The 19,746-nt window shown below is 41.3% G+C and overlaps 2 protein-coding genes and 1 long non-coding RNA gene across 11 annotated transcripts; all 3 read left to right on the top strand.

The window, feature by feature from the left end:
* Nucleotides 1-472: 472 nt before the first annotated feature.
* Nucleotides 473-7,242, top strand: LOC104438102. Of its 9 annotated transcripts, none has more exons than XR_005547731.1 (4): nt 473-1,142; nt 1,211-1,306; nt 1,465-5,265; nt 6,700-7,242. It is a non-coding gene; the product is annotated as a hypothetical protein (long non-coding RNA). The 9 variants fall into 9 exon arrangements; XR_005547727.1 differs by having other exon boundaries at nt 1,400-5,265; XR_005547729.1 differs by having other exon boundaries at nt 1,379-5,265.
* A 6,718-nt stretch (nt 7,243-13,960) lies between these two features.
* LOC104438100 (disease resistance protein RPV1) lies at nt 13,961-15,504 on the top strand. The gene is made up of 2 exons (XM_010051181.3): nt 13,961-14,678; nt 15,061-15,504. The coding sequence occupies exons 1-2, from the start codon at nt 14,050-14,052 to the stop codon at nt 15,365-15,367; spliced, it is 936 nt and encodes a 311-aa protein (XP_010049483.3). The 5' UTR covers nt 13,961-14,049; the 3' UTR covers nt 15,368-15,504.
* Nucleotides 15,505-16,186: 682 nt separating this feature from the next.
* LOC120289628 (disease resistance-like protein DSC1) lies at nt 16,187-18,057 on the top strand. The gene is made up of 3 exons (XM_039304839.1): nt 16,187-16,872; nt 16,969-17,889; nt 17,924-18,057. Exons 1-2 carry the CDS (start codon nt 16,789-16,791, stop codon nt 17,812-17,814), a joined length of 930 nt encoding a protein of 309 aa, XP_039160773.1. The 5' UTR covers nt 16,187-16,788; the 3' UTR covers nt 17,815-17,889; nt 17,924-18,057.
* Nucleotides 18,058-19,746: the final 1,689 nt, after the last annotated feature.

Below are 19,746 nucleotides of genomic sequence, written 5' to 3'. Positions count from 1 at the left end.
TAAATTTTATGTGCTTAATAATTTTTATTAGGGCAAAAGCCACCAAAAATCCAAAACTATGCCCATTATAACACATTTATTCTGAACCTCTTTTCCGTGGCACTAAAAATCCAAAACTTATATCTATATGACATATTTACTTTCAATTAAAGTTATGTTAATGAGAAGGGTTAATAATCCTCTTACATAAACCATTAAAAATTTGCCTACGTCGAAATAAAAAAAAAGAAAGTAAATGTTATTGATATGGTGCACACATAACTTAAGAGGAATAAAAAATTCCGTTGCTTTAGCCATCTAATGGACCTTGGAGGGTAAATGTTTAATATAGATATAAATTTTGGATATTTTGCATCGCAAGAAAAAAATTAGGGTAATTGTAATGATTATAATTTGAAATTTTTTGTGATTTTTTTTTTAATTATGCTTAATGCACGTAAAAGGATTCCTCATTCGTGGGCACGTCTCTCACCACAAGCTGTTCACTGGTGCAACCATGGCCGGCCCTGTATCAACCAATTTCAGTCCAAAAGGCGATGCATTTCACACGGTCAGACTGCTGTTTGAGAAGGAGGTTGCTCTCCCTTCCGTCTCTCATCGCTCATGTCGAGCTCGAGCCCGGAGGCCTCCGGCCACGCTCCGCCCTTGTCCTTCTGGCCGTCCATGCGGGTAAGACGTGTTCCTAAGCTTCCATGGAGCCATAGGGGAGTCGAGGATCTCGGCCGTCGTGTTCTCGGAGAACTACGGGTCCTCTGGCTGGTGCTTGGACGAGCTGGTGAGAATCGTCGAGTGCAGGGATACGATGGGGCAGATCTTGTGGCCGCTGTTCTGACAAGGTGGATCCGTCGGGGAGTCGAGGATCTCGGCCGTCGTGTTCTCAGGGAACTACGGGTCCTCTGGCTGGTGCTTGGACGCGCTGGTGAGAATCGTCGAGTGCAGGGATACGATGGGGCAGATCTTGTGGCCGCTGTTGGACAAGGTGGATCCGTCGGAGGTGAGGAACCAGAGGGGCGGTATGGACAAGCCCTAATTGGTCACGACGAAAGGTTGAAGTCGAAGGGCGATTCGGGGAAGGTGAAGAGGTGAGAGAGAAGCACTGACTAGAGCGGCAGACAACTCTTGCTGGCATTTTGGTTTGACAAGTAAGACTCTCATTTATTCCTTTCCAATTGTTGATTAAGGAATTTCACTTACTTCCTTGGAAATAAAGGTTGAAGTCGAAGGGTGATTCGGGGAAGGTGAAGAGGTGAGAGAGAAGCACTGACAAAAGCGGCAGACAACTCTGGCTGGCATTTTGGTTTGGCAAGTAAGACTCTCATTTATTCCTTTCCAATTGTTGATTAAGGAATTTCATTTACTTCCTCGGAAATAAAATCAGGGTAATGTTTATGCATAAAAGGGGAAAAAATCAATTCACTCTAATCGGAGCAGGAAAGCTTATGTATCGTTTCTTCACTCTAAAAGGGGAATTTCAAAAGTCGTGCATTGAGTAAATAAACATGCAGCTGGACCATGTCCCTCGACAAGCCCCTTGAGCTTTGCAGGTTTATTAAAAAGGAAGGTAATGATCTTTTTATTGATTAAACTTAAGGCTGACTGAGTATTTATCTGTTTAATTAGGTATCCAGAAAGTTGATTTCCCTATCTTCTCTTTTAGGTGCCGATTGCTAGGAACTGAATCTGGTTTATAGTGCATGAGATATTGACTGCGAGTTCATCTCACTGGAGAGCAACTTAGTACTCCTTGTATCAATTGTATTTGAATCTCCTCGGGTATTCTTCATTGGCTTTATGCATGGAATGTACCAGGCACGAGTCTTATGTCATTCAGAGCATTGTCAAGAGAGCAAGGCCTGAGCTGAACAATGAGCAGTTACATGTTCCCAAAAACGTGGTTGACATAAATTTGCATGTGTCCAATTTGCATACTTTGCTAGACATGGAATCAAATGAGGTTTGCATGGTTGGGATTTGCAGATTTGGAGAAATAGGGAAGATGACTTTCGCCAAAGCTACTTACAATGCTTTTGCTCGCAAATTTTACTGTTGCAGCTTTCTTTCCAATGTTAGGGAAACTTGCGAGAAATCCACAGAAGGTGGCCAACTTCAGCTTCAAGACATTTTTTTCTCAGGTAAAATGAGATGATAGTCTCAAGCTTGGCAATCTCCCCAGAGGTATGAACACGATAAAGAGTAGACTTCGCCAAAAAAAGGTCCTCATTGTCATTGACAATGTGAACCAGTTGATCCAATTCAAAACACTAGTTGGAGGACGTGATTGGTTTGGTTGTGGAAGCAAAAATCTCATAATGACTAGAGATGAACATTTACTGGCTTCTCATCACATAGAAAGCATATACAAGGTTCAAGTGTTACATCATTCTATTGCTAGTATGCTATTGAGTTGGATTGTTTTCAGGAATCTTTCTCCTCCTTCAGATTATGAAGAGCTTTCAAATAACGTAGTGGATAACACCAAAGGACTTCCATTAGCTATTAAAGTTTTGGGTTCTTTTCTTTGTGGTAGAAGCTTACTTGAATGGATTAGTGCATTAGATAATTTGAATTGAGTTTTCAGTGGAGAAATCTTCTGTGTGCTGAGAATGAGCTTTGATGGTCTAGATGATTATGAGAAGGACATATTTCCTGACATAGCATGTTTCTTCATGGAAGAGTGTATAAGTTATGCGAGAAAAATTTGGGAGAGCTGTGATCTCTACCTAGATGGTGGAATTGCTATTCTTATAGATAAGTTGCTCATCACTATTAAGTATGGCAAGCTGGAGATGCATGATGTGATTCAAGAAATGGGAAGAGAAATTGTTTAGAGGGAATATCCCAAAGAGCCAGGGGAGCGCGGCATATTGTGGTTCTATGAGGATGTGCTTCATGTGCTAACAGAAGGCACATTAGTAAACTGAATCATGGTCCTATGTTTTTGACAATATATATATATGTTCGTTTGGTAGGGTTAAAGCCTCTTACGAAGAACTTTTGGCCTTTGTTAAAAATATGAATGTGCACGGAAACATGATTTGGTATCGATGATAGTTTGTGGTTTGTGTGTGTTGCGTATAATGTGTATATGATGGACAAGGGACAAGATAGGATAGTTCAAGGGATAAAAGCAAGTTTTTATGGGAATAGGATAGTTTCACTAGTTTATAAAAATAGTTTTACAATAGTTGAAGGAAGCGTTGGTGGAGGAGCTTCATGATATGGAGTTTATTCTCATACTCCTCTCACACATTTGCATGAATGAACTATGGCCTTTTCATAGGCCTTTCCACCAACTAAGTACAACTGCCTTAGAGGATTCTGGACTTCTCATGGATGCTGTCCATGTAGGCTTCATCTTGCAGCCACCACCACATCTCTGACTTATTCAGAGATTGTTTGCTTATTACATGTTGGACATTTTCCAGCCACAATCTTTAACTACCCAAAACTTCATCTAGGGAATTCTAGGTTGTAGTTTAGTAACTCTAGGAAATTCTAGAAAAATGGATCACCATTTCCAACAGCCTTCTACTAAAAAATTATGTGAATATATTCTGCTAAGTAGGAAAATGGCTTTGGTGGTCCATAATAGTTGCTTTTTCCATATCCAACCTTGAGATGTATGGTTTGTACTATTGACCTCTCTCCAGAAAGTAAATTATAAAAAAATCTGCAGGAACTTAAATACTGTGGTATTTTTTATGATTGAGGTCGTTTATAAAACTCTTGTTTCAAATGCTAAAGTTAAAGCAGATTCTGAAAGCTAAGAACCAAAGGCACCACAAGCATGGCAAATCTTATTTACTACTAGCAGAGTCCTTGCATAACATAGACACCTTTGCACTTAAATCATCTCCTCATATATGTGCTGCCAGGGAACTAATAAAGTGGAAGCAATAATGCTCAAGTTGGCTGCTCCTGAAGTACACTTCAGTGCTCAAGCCTTCACAAACATGAAAAGGCTCAGAATTTTCCATATACCATTCGGGTGATCCCATGTACTTTCCTGTTGAGTTGAGATGGCTGGAATGGCCCAGTTACTCTCCACCATCGGTGCCATTCAATACAGGCCACAGGAAACTTGTAGGTCTAATCCTGAGTAAAAGCAGCATCCGCATACTGGGGAAAGAATTCTAGGTACATGCTTGCAATATGCTCTTCTTTTGCGAATCTAGTCGAACTGAAAGAGTTGTTTTTGAGGGACTGTGCAGACCTTAAAAACCTTCCTTGTAGCATTTATACACTGCAGCATCTTGAGCATATTTTTTTCTGATAGATGCTCACAACTTACTAAGTTCCCAGAATTTGTGTGGGGATCAAGTGATTATATCAATTTCTTTCTCCCATTAGCCCTTCCGAGCGTAATTTACTTGATTATGCAAAGATGCAGCTTATCAGAGCTTAGTTTTTTGAAAAATCTTCATCGCAGGTCATTATTGACACTTTTTTAGATCTGTCGGAAAACAATTTCGTTAGCCTTCCTACATGCATCAGTTAATTTGCTAAGTTGCAGCAGCTTTTTTTGACACAGTGCTTGCAGCTTTGAGAGATTCTAGCTCTCCCGCCAAACATAACATCTTTACTTGCGAAAGGTTGTGAATCGCAGGAAACATGTGTGGATTTATCACGCATGTTAGGATATAATCCAGACAAATCACCTTGACTCAAACAAATTGACTTCTCTAGCCATCACAAGATGATCCAGGATCAATGCTCTCTCTCTCCCTCCCCCCGCCCCTCACGCACATGTTTTTGTGTTTGTGTCGAGTGTAAAATGGTGTAAACTGTACCAATTAGCAGGGACTGCTTGGTGAGTCTTGGGTTGACATTTTTTATCCCAGAAGCAAGATCCCAAAGCAGTTCATCCATCAAAGCATGAGAGGACTAATAAGGTTTCCTGTATCTTCCGAGTTATACTGTGATATAGCCAGCTTGGCCTTTTGTGCCATTATCGGTTCAGCTAATTGAAAGAAAGTCATTATTTCATGCGAGATCCAGTTGTTTGTCAATAATCAAGAAGCTTATGGTGGTGTAGATTGTTTTTGCTCGTTACAGTTTGACCACATATGATGGGGGGATTGGGCTCTCAATTGCTGAATGATAGCAGTCATTCTACGGTACTGTTTCAAACATAGGAAACTGCAGGGTGCATCTGGCGTACGCACAAGGTAAGCAACTAAATGAAACAAAGATTGACAAAGCGTCGATCCTCTGAATTCGAACACGGACCTCGCAAGTTCCGATGTCTGAAGCTCCGAAACAAAGGTAAGATTTTCAGACAGTACACTAGGATTTGAAATTAGCTTTCTCGCAGTTTCAGTTAGGGGGTCATGTTGAAACCCTTTTGAATAGCTTTGATTGCGTCTCCTCACAGCGGAAACAAACCTGCTGATGTGCTTTTCTTTACCCTCAGATTTATGTGGTCTAAGTCAATATTCAGAAATTTTCTTGTCGACACGTATCACGACCAAGCCCAAGAAGAAGGGCTTTAAATAAAGAAATATAATTTCCCAATAGGCACTAATCTATCTTTTGTTAGTCTTCGTCCAATCACGTCACACGCAGATTTGAAGAAACCAGATACGAAGAAAATGAATTGAGACTGAGAGCAAAGTTAGCAGATTTTAACAAATTCCCCAATTTACGGAAGGTAGGTTTGACACTAGCGTACTGACTTATAATTTTTTTTTATGATGTGAAAATATTTTTGGGATAAATGTGATAGAGGCACCCTATTTCGAATTTCCATGACATGTTAATGTATCAGTCTACAAAATTTTTATGATATTAATCCGTTTCAAATATACATGACCATAGGACATTGTAATGCTTCAAATGTACTTAGGCTTTTTTTTCTTTTTGTTTTTTTTTTTGTAAAATACTTTGGTTCCGCTTATTTCGCAAAAAAAAAAATTATATTTTTGGAAAATATTCTTTTACACCATTTCCTATTCTTGGGTGCTCGACGACCAGGCATGGGTCCTCAATGATCAGGCTGAGGTCCATTAAGGTTGGACTTGGGCAAGGGTACCAGAGTTTGAGGCTTGACCTTGATAGACCTAGGTCCAAGTGTTGAAGACTCAGGCACAGGCATTGGGGTCCTCCACCCAACCTCGATGGACACAGGCACCAGGGTCTAGGGCCTCGATCTCATTGGACATAGGCTCTGGTGTGTGGGAGTCTTTCAAATTTAAAGTCCACCCAGATTTTCTTATTCTCCAAGTTGACAATGGTTCTGAACCTCAAAGGTTTAGAGAGATCTAGGTGCACCCTTGCTTTGCCCACATTTGCTTGACCAAATCCTTTGGATTCCATCTTCACTTCTTGCACTCTGCCTATTGTCGCGGCTATATCTATGATTGATTGTATAGTAATACGACCTCTAGGTAGTCCCAGGATGTGTACCCAAAAATCACAGTGTGTAAAAACATAGGAGTGGTTAGGGGTGTCAAGATCGCACTGTTTTAGGATTAAGAGATTGCTGGAAAAAGACCAAGGACCCAAAGATAATAATCTATTTTTTTCGGCTGCTGACTCAAAGGTAAAGGAAAAAAGCCCCGGTCCGAGGATATCACACAAGATCGATTTTTATTTCCATGCCCTTTTCATTGTGCTGAAGAAAGCCTGAAGATTCACATTTGGCTTCGAGTATAGTTTCCTTATGAGTGTTAATTCACATTCTTGTTTTTTTTTCTGCAGGAACGTCTCCTCTAATGGTAACTACATCCTCCTCAGACCATAACTCCCCCAGACTTCTACTAGTGAGAAGAGACTTTAGTATGCTGTTGGTTGGATGTTGGTGGCTTCCTGGGTAGGATTCGAGCAAGATCTGGTTGCGGCCACTTGACTTACTCCAAGGCAGGACTCCCGAACAACAAAACTCAAGGATTGAGGGGAGTGGGGTGACATTATGAAGTAATCGAACAGTAATTTCATAGATGGGTTTCTAAGGTGTTGTGTCTAAGAGAAGTGGTTCTTCATTTTGGGAAAATGATGTTTAGGTTTCTGTGATTTGGGTGGAAAGTTGAATGGGCGATACGAATTTCTAGGGTTTGTTTGGGCATACTATCACCATTTCGATAGGGGGTAGCTCACCGAGGTGAGAGAGATTCTCCGATGGTATAGAGAGATTCTACCCATGGCTTGATTCGAAGCAAATTCTTCGGCGAACAGCCGAATCGCACAGAACAAAGCCAAGTCGAACGTGGGTTTTGAAACGATTCAAAGAAAAGCTCTCAAGAATCCACATTTGCATCATGCATGTTCCATTTCAATCTTTGACAAGAGGGAAGAGAGAATTCTTCGGCGAACAGCCGAATCCCAAATCATCTTGATCTAAAACCGTTTGCATCTGCACAAAATTCCATTGCACGGATGCAGAGCAAGAGAGCGTCCGAGGTTTTTTTTTTTTTTCAATAGCTGATTATCCTTCTTGCGTTAATTGTCTTACCCTTCTGGAGTTCTCTCGTCAATTTTCTGTGAGGGGGGGCTGGTGTTCACTATGTGTAGAGCTGGCCGACCTTGAGTCAACCCCATTTCGGTCCCAACAGGGGAGGGGCAATTCCCACTCAGGTTGTTGTTTGGAGATGGAAGGAGGCCGCTCCTTCCCTCCCTCGGGCTTCTGTCTGGACTCAATTGCCCGGAAGGGCAATTATAATTTGCATATAGAAACAAAGTGTTACTGGCGTTCATGGAAAAGGGAATCCTCCAGAAGGGCAAGAAGATGAGGCAGAGTTTTGGGGAGCCATAACTCGAGATAATTTACCACGAGTAAGGAAAAACAGCTACACAAAACATAAGAGCATCGCGCTCTTCTTGAATTTCTAAGAGTATTACTAAAATTAGATGGCAATTAAATTTCACATTTTTTTGCTCACGCGATATTTTCTGGTAGAGAGAAAATATTCAGTGGTTGCTAACCATCACGTCATCTGCACGCGTGGCACGCATGATCCATTCAAATGGTGACACGTGTCGAGTGAGTTGGAAATTAAAATAAGAAAAAATGAGAACTTTGCAGGCGGCTTGTCAGTGCGATGCTCTCTCCTAATTAATTACACGGCACTCTCTCTCCTCTTTGCATCTTTCTCCCCGGCTCTCTTTCTCCTCCTTTATTTCAAATTTCGTTTGAGACCCCTCCCTCCTCTACCTCTGACAATGCAATTCTGATTGATAAGACAAGGGAAACAGATTCGGTTTTAGCATTTTTCTTCCTTACACAATTTGCGCAGGCTTGACCATGTACCATTAGTTGTATTTGAAAATGTTAGCATCAGTCTTGTTTATTTCAGTCTTGACTTTTTGACACTTACTCATTAATATCATCAACCAACTTCGATTCAAGACCGTAACATTGAAACGAGGTAAAAGATGGGAAAGTTCTTTTCCCAAAGAAACAAATAGAAATTCCTTCATTAGAATAAGATGCTAATCAATGTGGTATATACATATCAAAAGCCTGGCATAGCTTTACAATTGTGTAAAAGAAAAGGGCAGAAGGATCTATAATCATCCTCCATCGGTTATAAGACAATGAATCTTCTCGCGTATATGTTTGTGTCAGCTCTCTCTTTCGGATGGCTATGTGATAATGAGCAAGTTATTCTCATATCCATGAACAATTGGCCACAATGGATTGATCCTCCATGTTCCATCGACTATGAACTTTATCTGCATCAGGAAGACCACAGAGGTTGTGAAGCTCATCCAGAGACAACAACTGCTTGTAATTTTAGACCGTCTTAGACTAAATTGAGAGAAGACCCACCTCATATCTTCTAGGATACAACTAGAGGCACATGGAGAAAACTCCGGTGCTCAACTTCTCCATCTTTCTCTGCAATGAAGCACATTACTCTACTGAGCATCATTTAGAGAAAGCTACTCGTATGTATGAACCATAGAACATAAATCTAAAAGCATGAAGTCTGAAGAACTTCTCGACTCATATAAAGCAGATCCCGACCCCCTTTCTTTTAACCAGTGCACATGATGGGATAATATGCGCATTGGTGAGGATTAGTCGAGTTGATATGTTTAGATCCAATGTTAAGACAAAACGAAACTTTCACAAAGACAAAAAGAACATTATTAAGTTAAATTTGTTAAGACGCCAAAGGCTTGAGAATCACTGATGCTTCAAACAAAAGGTTGACTGCCTAATTTTTGGGGGCAAGATGGACTAGACATCCATTGACCGCACATATAATAACATCCTACAAAAATGCTTTGCGCTCCTACTTGGCATGGATTAAACAACAATTTAATAAACTTGAAAATTATGAGTAAAGATCAATTCATGTGCCTGATTCACTCAATATCATCCAATCTAGGTACAAAAGATATGAAGCCATGAGGCATTTTCAATGTCAGGGTACCAAACTTTCACGAGCAAAACTGAAATGTAAAACTCATATGTACGCCACAACTAGAGCTCCACGGGCATTATACCATGCTATTGCAGGTAGATTCTAATTTGACTGCCTATCACATCTGCAATGATTTGAATACCAGTCCATACTAGCTTTGAACAATACATAGAAATGTCGCATTTAAAGTGAAGCGATAATTGCAAAGTACCAAACTTCCCTCGTTTCGCAATCTGCTCTGTAAGTCTCATTTTTGACAATTTACATGCATAGTTTGACAGTTCTAATAAAACACCCAGGCTGTCCAATTAAGCATAATAAATTCCCAGGTGGCTCAGATTGATTGTCTTGATCTACAAACTAATTAGAAAAATCATGATGTAATAAATGCCCAAGTGTCCTTCCTGATACTTTTAAATGTTTATGAGGCAATTCTCCTAGAAAACTTAAGTGTCTGGTGGTTTTGTCAATCGAGTCATTATCATAACAAAATGTTCCACTTCTCTGGAAATGCCTCAGTAAAATATTTTTAAACATGACATAAAATTTGCATATAAGTTCAATAATTAGCTCATAGATGATGTCTGCCTACTCTGATTCAGTAACTTTCATTCATATCTTCATAAAGAATTTTCGATTTTGATAACTCCAGTAGCTGAACTGCTCAAAGCAAATATATGATGCAACCAAACAGTTTACAACAGAAAATCACAACTACTCCAAAGTTTACCATGAACTACATAGATCCCAATGATGAGAACTAACCTGGGTGGCCCAACCATCAAATGACCCAGCTAAAAGCACCTCTGTGGCTGAATTTGGTCAAACTATGCAAGCCGTTCGAAGAAGTCGTAGAGCTCTACAAGCATTATCAATCCTCCTCTGTTTCTCTTTCCCACAAACATGACACTTCACCTTAGCACGCTGCACTTTTACACTTCCATTAGGATGGACAAGTCTTGTTTTTCCAACTTTTATCACCCATTCTTCATATGCTCCTGTAGACAACAGAAGACAAATTACCCGATAGGCGTGAAAGTATCAACAGAGTCTAAGACTCCAAGTCATGACATATCCACCTATGGCCATGATCAAATTCATTCCAAGCCATAAGATTCTAAAGACCTAGCAAATTCACAAGTTCATTAAGCCTAGAAAATTTCAACTGACTTCAATTCCTGTGAGGTAGATCACTTCTAGACAAACCATCGAGCACATGGTGACTGTAATTTAATATGTCCAATAGCAAAGAGTTGAATGCCTTCAACGCTCTGTCGACTTCAACCCTTAAGCAAGCATAGATCCTTCGAGCTTAAAATTTTCGAGGGAAACGATGTCTCCAAGCGAACGAGTGTGAGTATGTGCGAGAGTGACAGTTTCCATGTGAGAGAATGAGCGAGCAAGTCAGTGCGCGAGATCTTCCAACGGATTGAAGACTGCCCGCGCACTTATTTGGTGAAGAAAGGAAACCGTAGACAGAAGGAGGAGGAGGAGGAGGAGAAGAATACCTTTAGATGCTCTGTCCTTCGACCTTAAGGAAGCATAAATCCTTCGAGGCCAAAATTTCCAACGGAAAGGACTTCTCCGAGCGATCGAACGTGTGTATGTACAAGAGCGAGCATCTCCATGTGAGAGAATGAGCGAGCAAGCGAGTGCGCGAGATCTTCCAACGGATTGAAGACTCCCACGCCCGAACTCATCGACGACATGAAACCCTAGAAAATTTTTTCCCCAAACCCATGAGCCATGCGTTCAGAGAAGAAGAGAAAGAAGAGAAAGTCCAGAACAATTTGCCGTGTTAGATTATCTGACGTGGAAATGCCAGGTCGGATGATCGTGAAGGAGAGTTAACGGCAAGCCAGATTTGAGACATGAGTGAAAGTTGGTGCTTTTTTTTTAGACAAAATAAAGTTCGGGCCAGATTTGTCCCAAACCCTAAAGTTCGTGCTTTTTTTTATGGAATTGGCCCTATTATGTTGCACAATTTCATGGTGTGAGACTTTTGAGCCTGATGATTTTGGTAGGACTGGAATTTACAAGCTGGATCTAATTTCTTCTCTTAATTTTGCTTAACAATAACCCACACGCACATATATATATGAAAAATCACTGAAGTAAAGATTGGAAAGAAAAACTTAAGTGTGAAATCATTATGCATAACTACATGTTCAAGAGGGTAAGAACATTGTTGGCTAAGAATAAAAATGATTTGGCAAGCTAGTTGTCGTAAATAGGAGCACATAGTTTATACTGAAGTTCAGATACAAGCTTTGATCATCCCATGACACAAATCTCTCGCTGCTTAAAGCAAACTTAACAGGATTTCGAAACTAATGTCAAGAAGCTAGAGAATATAACTCACTGAATTCTAATACATCCGGATTCCAATACATCACATCCAAACTAGAACACAACTATTTACATAATGTTGACATGAGTTGACTAGTAAAGCTTGCAAAATGAAGGTGGCGTAGTACTGCCATCCATAGAAAAGCAAATACTAGTTATGGATTGCCAGTCGCGGAGCATTAAATTCCATCATACTCTTTGCGTCCCCTCCAATTTCCGAATGCATCATTCCGGCATTACTGGCGGTCACATGCTTGTCAAAAGGTGAAAGGTGAACCCCGACTGCAGCCCTACCAAAAGGATCAACGTTATTCAACCATGCGGCATCCCACTCAATAGCCTTCGCATTGCCGCATGCTATAGTCGGCCCTTGGGGAACAGTCAATCTTGCTGAGTTCTGCATTACCGGCCACCACATGCTTCTCTAGAACTGCCAGATTTGTGATGGGGGGCCTTTGAGACACCCCATATACAGCATTTAACATAAAATTATCAGGGCAAATATGAGGTGATAATTTCCCATTTGGCGAGTCTTCCAGTTGAAAAAAGCCCTCTCTTCCCACATCAATTTCGTTGTAACCTACTAGGATTTTAGCCCATGCTTCAGATGAAGAACAGATAATAGATACAGAGAGGCAAGTGCTTTCCAGCATTCGACAACTTGGAATTTCCAAGAACAGGGAAATTGCATGAAGCCGAAGAATAGTACAAACAGATTCAGCAAGTTTATGGTATTGAATTTCAGCAACTATATGAAGTAACAGGTACATGTAAGATGAGCTAAGATGAACTCAACCTTCTCTCTCAGAAGAAAGGATTGAAAGACGAAAGGCATACCAAAAGATATGAAACAACGAAAAGAAGAAGCAATAAGAGTGTTCTCCAACCTGGTTAGCATGCATTAATTCCATTATTGCAATCTTTTGTTAGGTTATAAAAGTTCCGCATGATCATAAAAACATGATGAAATAAAATGCTCATGAAAATGCTTAAAGCTAAATTGGTGTCAATGTTTTCTCCGTTCTCAAAAAGGGGGGAAAAGAGAAGAGAATCTCATGACAAAAATTTCATGAAAATTACTCCAAATGACCACTAATCAGTTTATAACATGCAAACTACAAGGATTAACCTTTGGATTCGACGATAGAAAGTATTGTTTTGCAAATACATTTCATGAACAATTTATCGAACAGGTCATGTGCACCGTCAACACAGGTCTCATATTCAAACCGAAGGCAATGTTTTAATCCAAAATATGAACAACAATCAAGCACGATCAATGTTTCCGGACACAAAACAGAGAAGAACGGGGATGGTTTTGTACCCTCCCTAGACCCGAAGGCTAATGGCAACCAGCAAAGGTGAGCGACGTTCGACGGTGGCGAGGAAAAAGGATCTGGAACTAGAATGTTTTTTTCTACTCAAGCATTTTTCTCTCTCTTACGGATGCCCGGAATCAAGGGCAACAAATCGTCCCAACAGTAAGGGCAACAAATTTTAAACACTAGGCAAGAATAAAGGGCTCATCGATGGATGATGCCCAAACTAATCATCTCAATGGACGGAGGCACCATCCGCATAGGAGGAGGAGGAATGGGAGAGACGAAATTGGCGTGTGGGCAACGAAGAAGATGACAATGCCAGTACGGAGGACGACGACGACGTCGATAGGGACACCAACATTCGTGTCTGTTTCTCTCCGACGACCCCTTCTTCATAGGGAAACTCGTGCCATAGAGCCCTCCGACCCAACGCCACCAAGCCTCCGTTGTTTCCTAGCAGCTGAAAGAGAGCGTCTAGCGGTGGTCGTCGGATTTTGCGAGATAGAAAGGAGAGGAGAAATAGAGGAGGGAGGGCTCTCGAACGAAATTTGAAATAAAGGAGGAGAGAGAGCGCGGTGTAATTAATGAGGAGAGAGCATCGCGCTCACAAGCGGCCTGCAAAGTTCTCATTCTTTCTTCTTTTAATTTCCAACTCACTCGACACGTGTCACAATTTTAATGGATCATGCGTGCCACGTATGCAGATGACGTGGTGCTTAGCAACCACTGAATATTTTCTCGCAGGAAAACAGAATTCCTGGGGAGGAGAGAGACTTGCTGACAGAGCGGGCCCCACAGTGCCCTTTTCGTCCATTGAATGGACTAACGTATTGAGTAGGTGGCTACTATTAATATATCCAATACTTTCTCGGGTTGGATAGGTGAAAATTTCATCATTTTTTGGCCTTTCCAGGACGTGTTCTATTTAACTAGAGCTGGCCGGCCTTGAGAGTCGACCCCTTTTCCGTCCAGCAGGCGAAGGCAATTCCAAGTCGGGTTGTTGTTTGGAGATGGAAGGAGGTCCCTCCTCCCGTCCCTCACGGTGCCCTGCGAGCTTGCCCATTCGCCAGATACCTTGGGACGATGGAGATAGAAACAAGGTGCTACCGGCGTTCACGAAAAAGCGAACGCTTCGGAAGGACAAAACGATGACGCAGGCCATCGGGGAGTCCAGCCGTCCATACAGATACGACGTGTTCCTGAGCTTCCGTGGCGAGGATACACGCAACGGCTTCACCAGCTACCTCCACGCGGCGCTGGACCAGAGAGGGATCGCCGCGTTCATGGACGAGGAGGAGCTCTGGAAGGGCGAGGAGATCGCGCCGGCGATCCTCCGAGCCATCGGGGAGTCGAGGATCTCGATCGTCGTGTTCTCGAAGAACTACGCGTCCTCCAGCTGGTGCTTGGACGAGCTGGTGAGAATCGTGGAGTGCAGGGATACGATGGGGCAGATGGTGTGGCCGGTGTTCTACAAGGTGGATCCGTCGGATGTGAGGAAGCAGAGGCGGAGGTACGGACGAGCGCTAATCGATCACGAGGAGAGGTTGAAGTCGAACGGCGGCGATTCGGAGAAGGTGAAGAGGTGGAGAGAAGCACTGACTGAAGCTGCTAACATCTCCGGCTGGCATTTGGTTGACCAGTAAGGCTACCATTTAATCCTTTCTGAGTATGCGTACTGTTTGTTTTTTCGCAAAAAATTGTGTTTTAACTGTTGATTACGGGACTTTGTGGCAAAAAAAAAAAAAAATGTTGATTGCGGAATTTCACTTACTTCGTTTGCAGTAAATTCATGGTAATGATCTGCTTATCTGTTGAACTTACGGCTGACTGAAATTTATTCTGATCAATTTCTTATCCATAAAGTTGATTCCCCTGCCTTCGTTTTAGGTGCCAATTGCTGAAAACTGAATTTCATCTGGTCTATAAAAATGTGATTGGAGATTAACTTAGTACTCCTCATATCAAATGTCTTTGAATTTCCTTGGGTATTCACAATTGGCTTTATGCTTTGAATCTACCAGGCGCGAGTCTAATGTCATTCAGAGCATTGTTAGGAGAGTATGGGCTCAGGTGAATCACAATCAGTTACATGTTCCTGGAAACGTGGTTGCCATGGATTCACACATGTCCCGTATGCGTACTTTGCTAGACATCAAAGCAAATGAGGTTCGCATGGTTGGGGGAAGACGACTATCGCCAAAGCTACTTACAATGCTTTCTCGCACAAATTTGACTGTTGCAGCTTTCTTTCCAATGTTAGAGAAACTTGTGAGAAATCCGCAGAAGGTGGCCTACTTCAGCTTCAAGAGACACTCTTTTCTCAGCTAATGTGGGATGATGATTTGAAGCTTGGCAATGTCCACAGAGGTTTGAGCATGATAAAGAATAGACTTTGCAAAAAAAAGGTCCTCATTGTCGTTGACGATGTGAACCAGTTGATCCAATTGGAAACACTAGTTGGACGATGTGATTGGTTTGGTTGTGGAAGTAGAATTATCATAACGACTAGAGATGAGCATTTACTGGTTGCCCATCACGTAGAAAGTATATACAAGGTTCGACCGTTAGATGATCCTAGTGCTTGTATGCTCTTGAGTTCGATTGTTTTTGACAAACTTTCTCCTCCTCCAGAGTATGGAATGCTTTCACATAACATAGTGGATTACACCAAAAGACTTCCCTTAGCTATTAAAGTTTTAGGTTCTTTTCTTCAAGGTAGAAGCTTACTTGAATGGAAGAGCGCATTGGATAAATTGAGGAGAGTTTTCAATGGAGAAATCTTCAGTGTGCTGAGAATAAGCTTTGATAGCCTAGATGAGTATGAGAAGGATATTTTTCTTGACATCGCATGTTTCTTCAAGGGAGAGAGTATAAGTTATGTGACAGAGATTTTGGAGAGCTGTGATCTCTACCCGGATCGTGGAATTGCTGTTCTTATGGATAAGTCGCTCATCACTATTGAGTGTGGCAAGCTGGAGATGCATGATATGATTCAAGAAATGGGAAGAGAAATTGTTCGGCAACAATCTCTCAAAGAGCCAGGGGAGCGCAGCAGATTGTGGTCCTATGAGGATGCGCTTCATGTGCTAACAGAAGGCACGGTAATGAACTGAATTATGATCTTTTGTTTTTGACAATATATATGCCTATTTGGTAGGGTTAAAGCCTCTGAAGAAGTCCTTTGGCCTTCTGCAAAAATAGAAGTTTATGAATTTTTTTTTTTTTTTCTTTTTGGCTAAGCAAAGAGATTGGCCTGATCTTCCCAAATTAATCGCTTTTTGCACATCCCACTCTGAGATCCAAGTTTTGTACTGTTGACCTCTACCAGAAAGGAGATCAGAAAAAAATCTCTAGGAACTTATATACTAATTTTTTTTTTTAATGATTTGAAGTGTTTATAATACTCGTGTCAAATGCTAAAGTAAAAGCAAATTCTGAAAGCTAAGACCAAATGGCACCCGAAGCACACCAAATCTTTTATATTATTACTAGTTAATTCCTTGCAGAACCTTTACACCTTTGCACTTAAATTGTCTACTCATATATGTGCTGCCAAGGAACTAATAAAGTAGAAGCAATAATGCTCAAGTTGGCTGCTCCTGAAGAAGTATGCTTTAGTGCTCAAGCCTTCACAAACATGAAAAGGCTCAAGACTTTTTTTAGCTCGCAATGTATAGCATTCAGGTGATCCCGTATACTTTCCCACTGAATTAAGATGGCTGGAATGACCCAACTACTCTCTACCGTCCATGCCATTCAATACAGGCCACAAGAAACTTGTACATCTAGACATGAGTAAAAGCAGCATCAGAGAATTGGGGAAGGGATTTATGGTACATACTTGCAATATTCTATTCTGTCAAGATAAAAGATGAAAATGTGAAGATCTTCAAAAAAACTACTTATATGTGCCATCATTTACTGTGCAGTCTTATAGAAGTTTGAAGTCTATTAATTTCAGCCACTGTACATTGCTGAGTGAAATTCCCGGGGTATCGTCATTGCTAAATCTTGAGAGTTTGGATCTCCAAGAGTGCACCAATCTTGATGAGGTTCATCAGTCTCTTGGGCTTCTTGAGAAGGTTGTACATTTGAACTTTTTGAACTGCTGCAATCTTAGATGTTTCCCAAGCAGTCTAAATTCAAGATTTCTCGAAAATCTGATTCTTAGAGGTTGCTCAAAGCTTTCAAGGTTTCCAGATATTCTTGTACAAGCGAAACGTCTCAAAGAACTTCTGCTTTTTGAGACTGCCATCGAAGAATTACCCTCCTCTGTCGCTAATCTCATTGAACTGAAAGTGTTGTATCTAACGGACTGCACAAACCTTAAAAATCTTCCTTGTAGCATCTATACATTGCATCATCTTGAGCGTATTTTCATTGATGGTTGCTTACAACTTAGCAAGTTCCTGAAATGTTTGTGTGAATCAAGTGACTGCACCAATATCTCTCTCTCGTTAGCCCTTCCAAGCGTTATTAACTTGAATGTGCAAAGATGCAGCTTATCAGAGCTTAGTTTCTTGAAAAATCTTCATTGCATGTCCTTCTTGACAATTTTAGATTTGTCGGAGAACAAATTTGTGAGCCTTCCTTCCTGCATCAGTCAATTTACTAAGTTGCAGCAGCTTCATTTGATGCATTGCAAGCAGCTTCGAGAGATTCTAGCTCTCCCACCAAACATAACATCTTTACTTGCAAAAGGTTGTGAATTGTGGAAACCTGTGTGGACTTATCACACATGTTACGATATAATCAAGATGAATCACCTTGGCTGAGACGAATTGAATTCTTTGGTTGTCATAAGCTGATCCAGGATCAATGCTCCAGCAATTGCAATATGCTATCAATCGAGCTCTCTCTCTCTCTCTCTCATAAGCTGATCTCAGGGATTGCTTGGAGAGACTCGGATTGACATTTTTCATCCAGGAAACAAAATCCCAAGGTGGTTTAAACATCAAAGCACGACAAGACTCATAAGGTTTCCTGTACTTTCAGAATCATACCGAGACATAGCAGGCTTGGCATTTTGTGCTATTGTCGGTTCATCTAATCGGAAGGAAGTCGATATTTCATGTGAGGTCCAGTTGTTTGTCAACAATCAAGAAATTTATGGTTGTGTAGATTGTTTTTCCTCGTTAGAGTCTAATCATGTATGGCTCTTATACATTCCACGGCGAATAATGTGGGGATTGGATGCGAAATTGCTGAATCTCTGCAGTCAATTTACAATATTGTTCCAAGCATCGGAGGGGACTAAGAAGTTGTGGGGCACATTTGGTGTACAAACAAGGAAAGCAACCAAATGACTCAGATGGATGAAAACATCAATCCTCTGAATGCGAACAAGAACCTTACAAGTTCTTGGGGTTGAAGACGCAAAAGGAGAAAAAATTTTCAAGACTCTAGACACCATTACTATGACTTGAAATTAGCTTGTAAGTTATTGTAGGGGATTATATTAATGCCCTTTCGAGCGGCTTCGATTGTGTGTTTCCTCATAGCGAAAGTATAACTCGCTGCTGTGTTATTTTCTTTACCCTCAAGATTATGTGATCATCTTCCATCCATCTTTTCCTCACCAAGAAAGTGCAAGGATGTTCCTGTCTGGTCAATATTCCTAAATTTACTTGTCGCCTCTTAAGAAAGAGAACCCAAGGAACAAAGAAGGGCTTTAAACCGAGAACTAAAATTTACAAATTGGCCCAATCTTTCTGCAAGAAATTACACGATTTTGGTTCTATAAGGTTATGATGTACTTAGTCATAAAAACATATTTGTCGCTCTTTCTGTTTTTTTGCCCAGCTCTAATCTCGGCCTTAAGATAGATCGGCAACTGCTACTGAACAGTCATGAGAACTTAGGATGGGCTGTGGAGTCTGCTCAGCTATGTGGCAGTGTCTGTTTCGCCATTGTCTCCGATTCACCTCAAGCATTATTGCTCATGTGCTTCAGGAAAGCATGACGATATGTAAGTGTCAACATCAAAAATGGCTTAGCGGGCTAGCGATCGCCAACAAAGCCCACCAGGCCCAAACCAAACACACAAGTCCAAAAGAGTCAAGGAAGAGTTGCTGTCTTAATTACCGACGGCTCGATACCGACGATTACTCGGGAGTAAGAAGATAAGAGGTACGCCAGCTGCTGAAATGCTCGGTTCTAATTAGAGGTGTGCAAAAGAACCGGGACCTACCCGGACCGCCTAGAACCGGTGGTTCTTAAGGGAACCAGTCTAGTTCCCGGTTCCAATTTATGGGAACCGATAGGTGCTGGTCCGGTTCCCGGTTCCATGGGCGGATCTGCCCACCCACCACTGACCTGGACAGGTTATATTATAACAATATATTAATTTTTAATATTAAAAAATTTCGAAATTAGCAAATCTAAAATTTAGGGCTCCAATCATCATCTTGTCTCAATTCACTACTTTTCTACTCCATCTCGTCTCTCTCAGTTCAAAATCTCCCCAAGCTCCCTCTTCCTCTCCAATTCACCTCCAGATCTATTCATCTCCCTTCGAGTCCTAGCCCCAACTCGGAGAAACAGTGAGTTGATTCTCTTTTCCTCCCTTGAATTTGAATTATCTCTCCACGTCGTCGCCACCTTCGCATTCACTGTCACTATCGTCCTCTTCGTTGTTTGGCTCGTCCTGCTTCTACCTCCCCTCTTCCTCCTCCCCCTCCTCAAGCTTCTCCCCATCATCCTCATCT

Source organism: Eucalyptus grandis, chromosome 11, assembly GCF_016545825.1.
Source record: "Eucalyptus grandis isolate ANBG69807.140 chromosome 11, ASM1654582v1, whole genome shotgun sequence".
Taxonomy (NCBI): domain Eukaryota; kingdom Viridiplantae; phylum Streptophyta; class Magnoliopsida; order Myrtales; family Myrtaceae; genus Eucalyptus; species Eucalyptus grandis.
The sequence above is the reverse complement of the archived record's forward strand: the minus strand, read 5'-3'. Positions and strand labels throughout refer to the sequence as shown.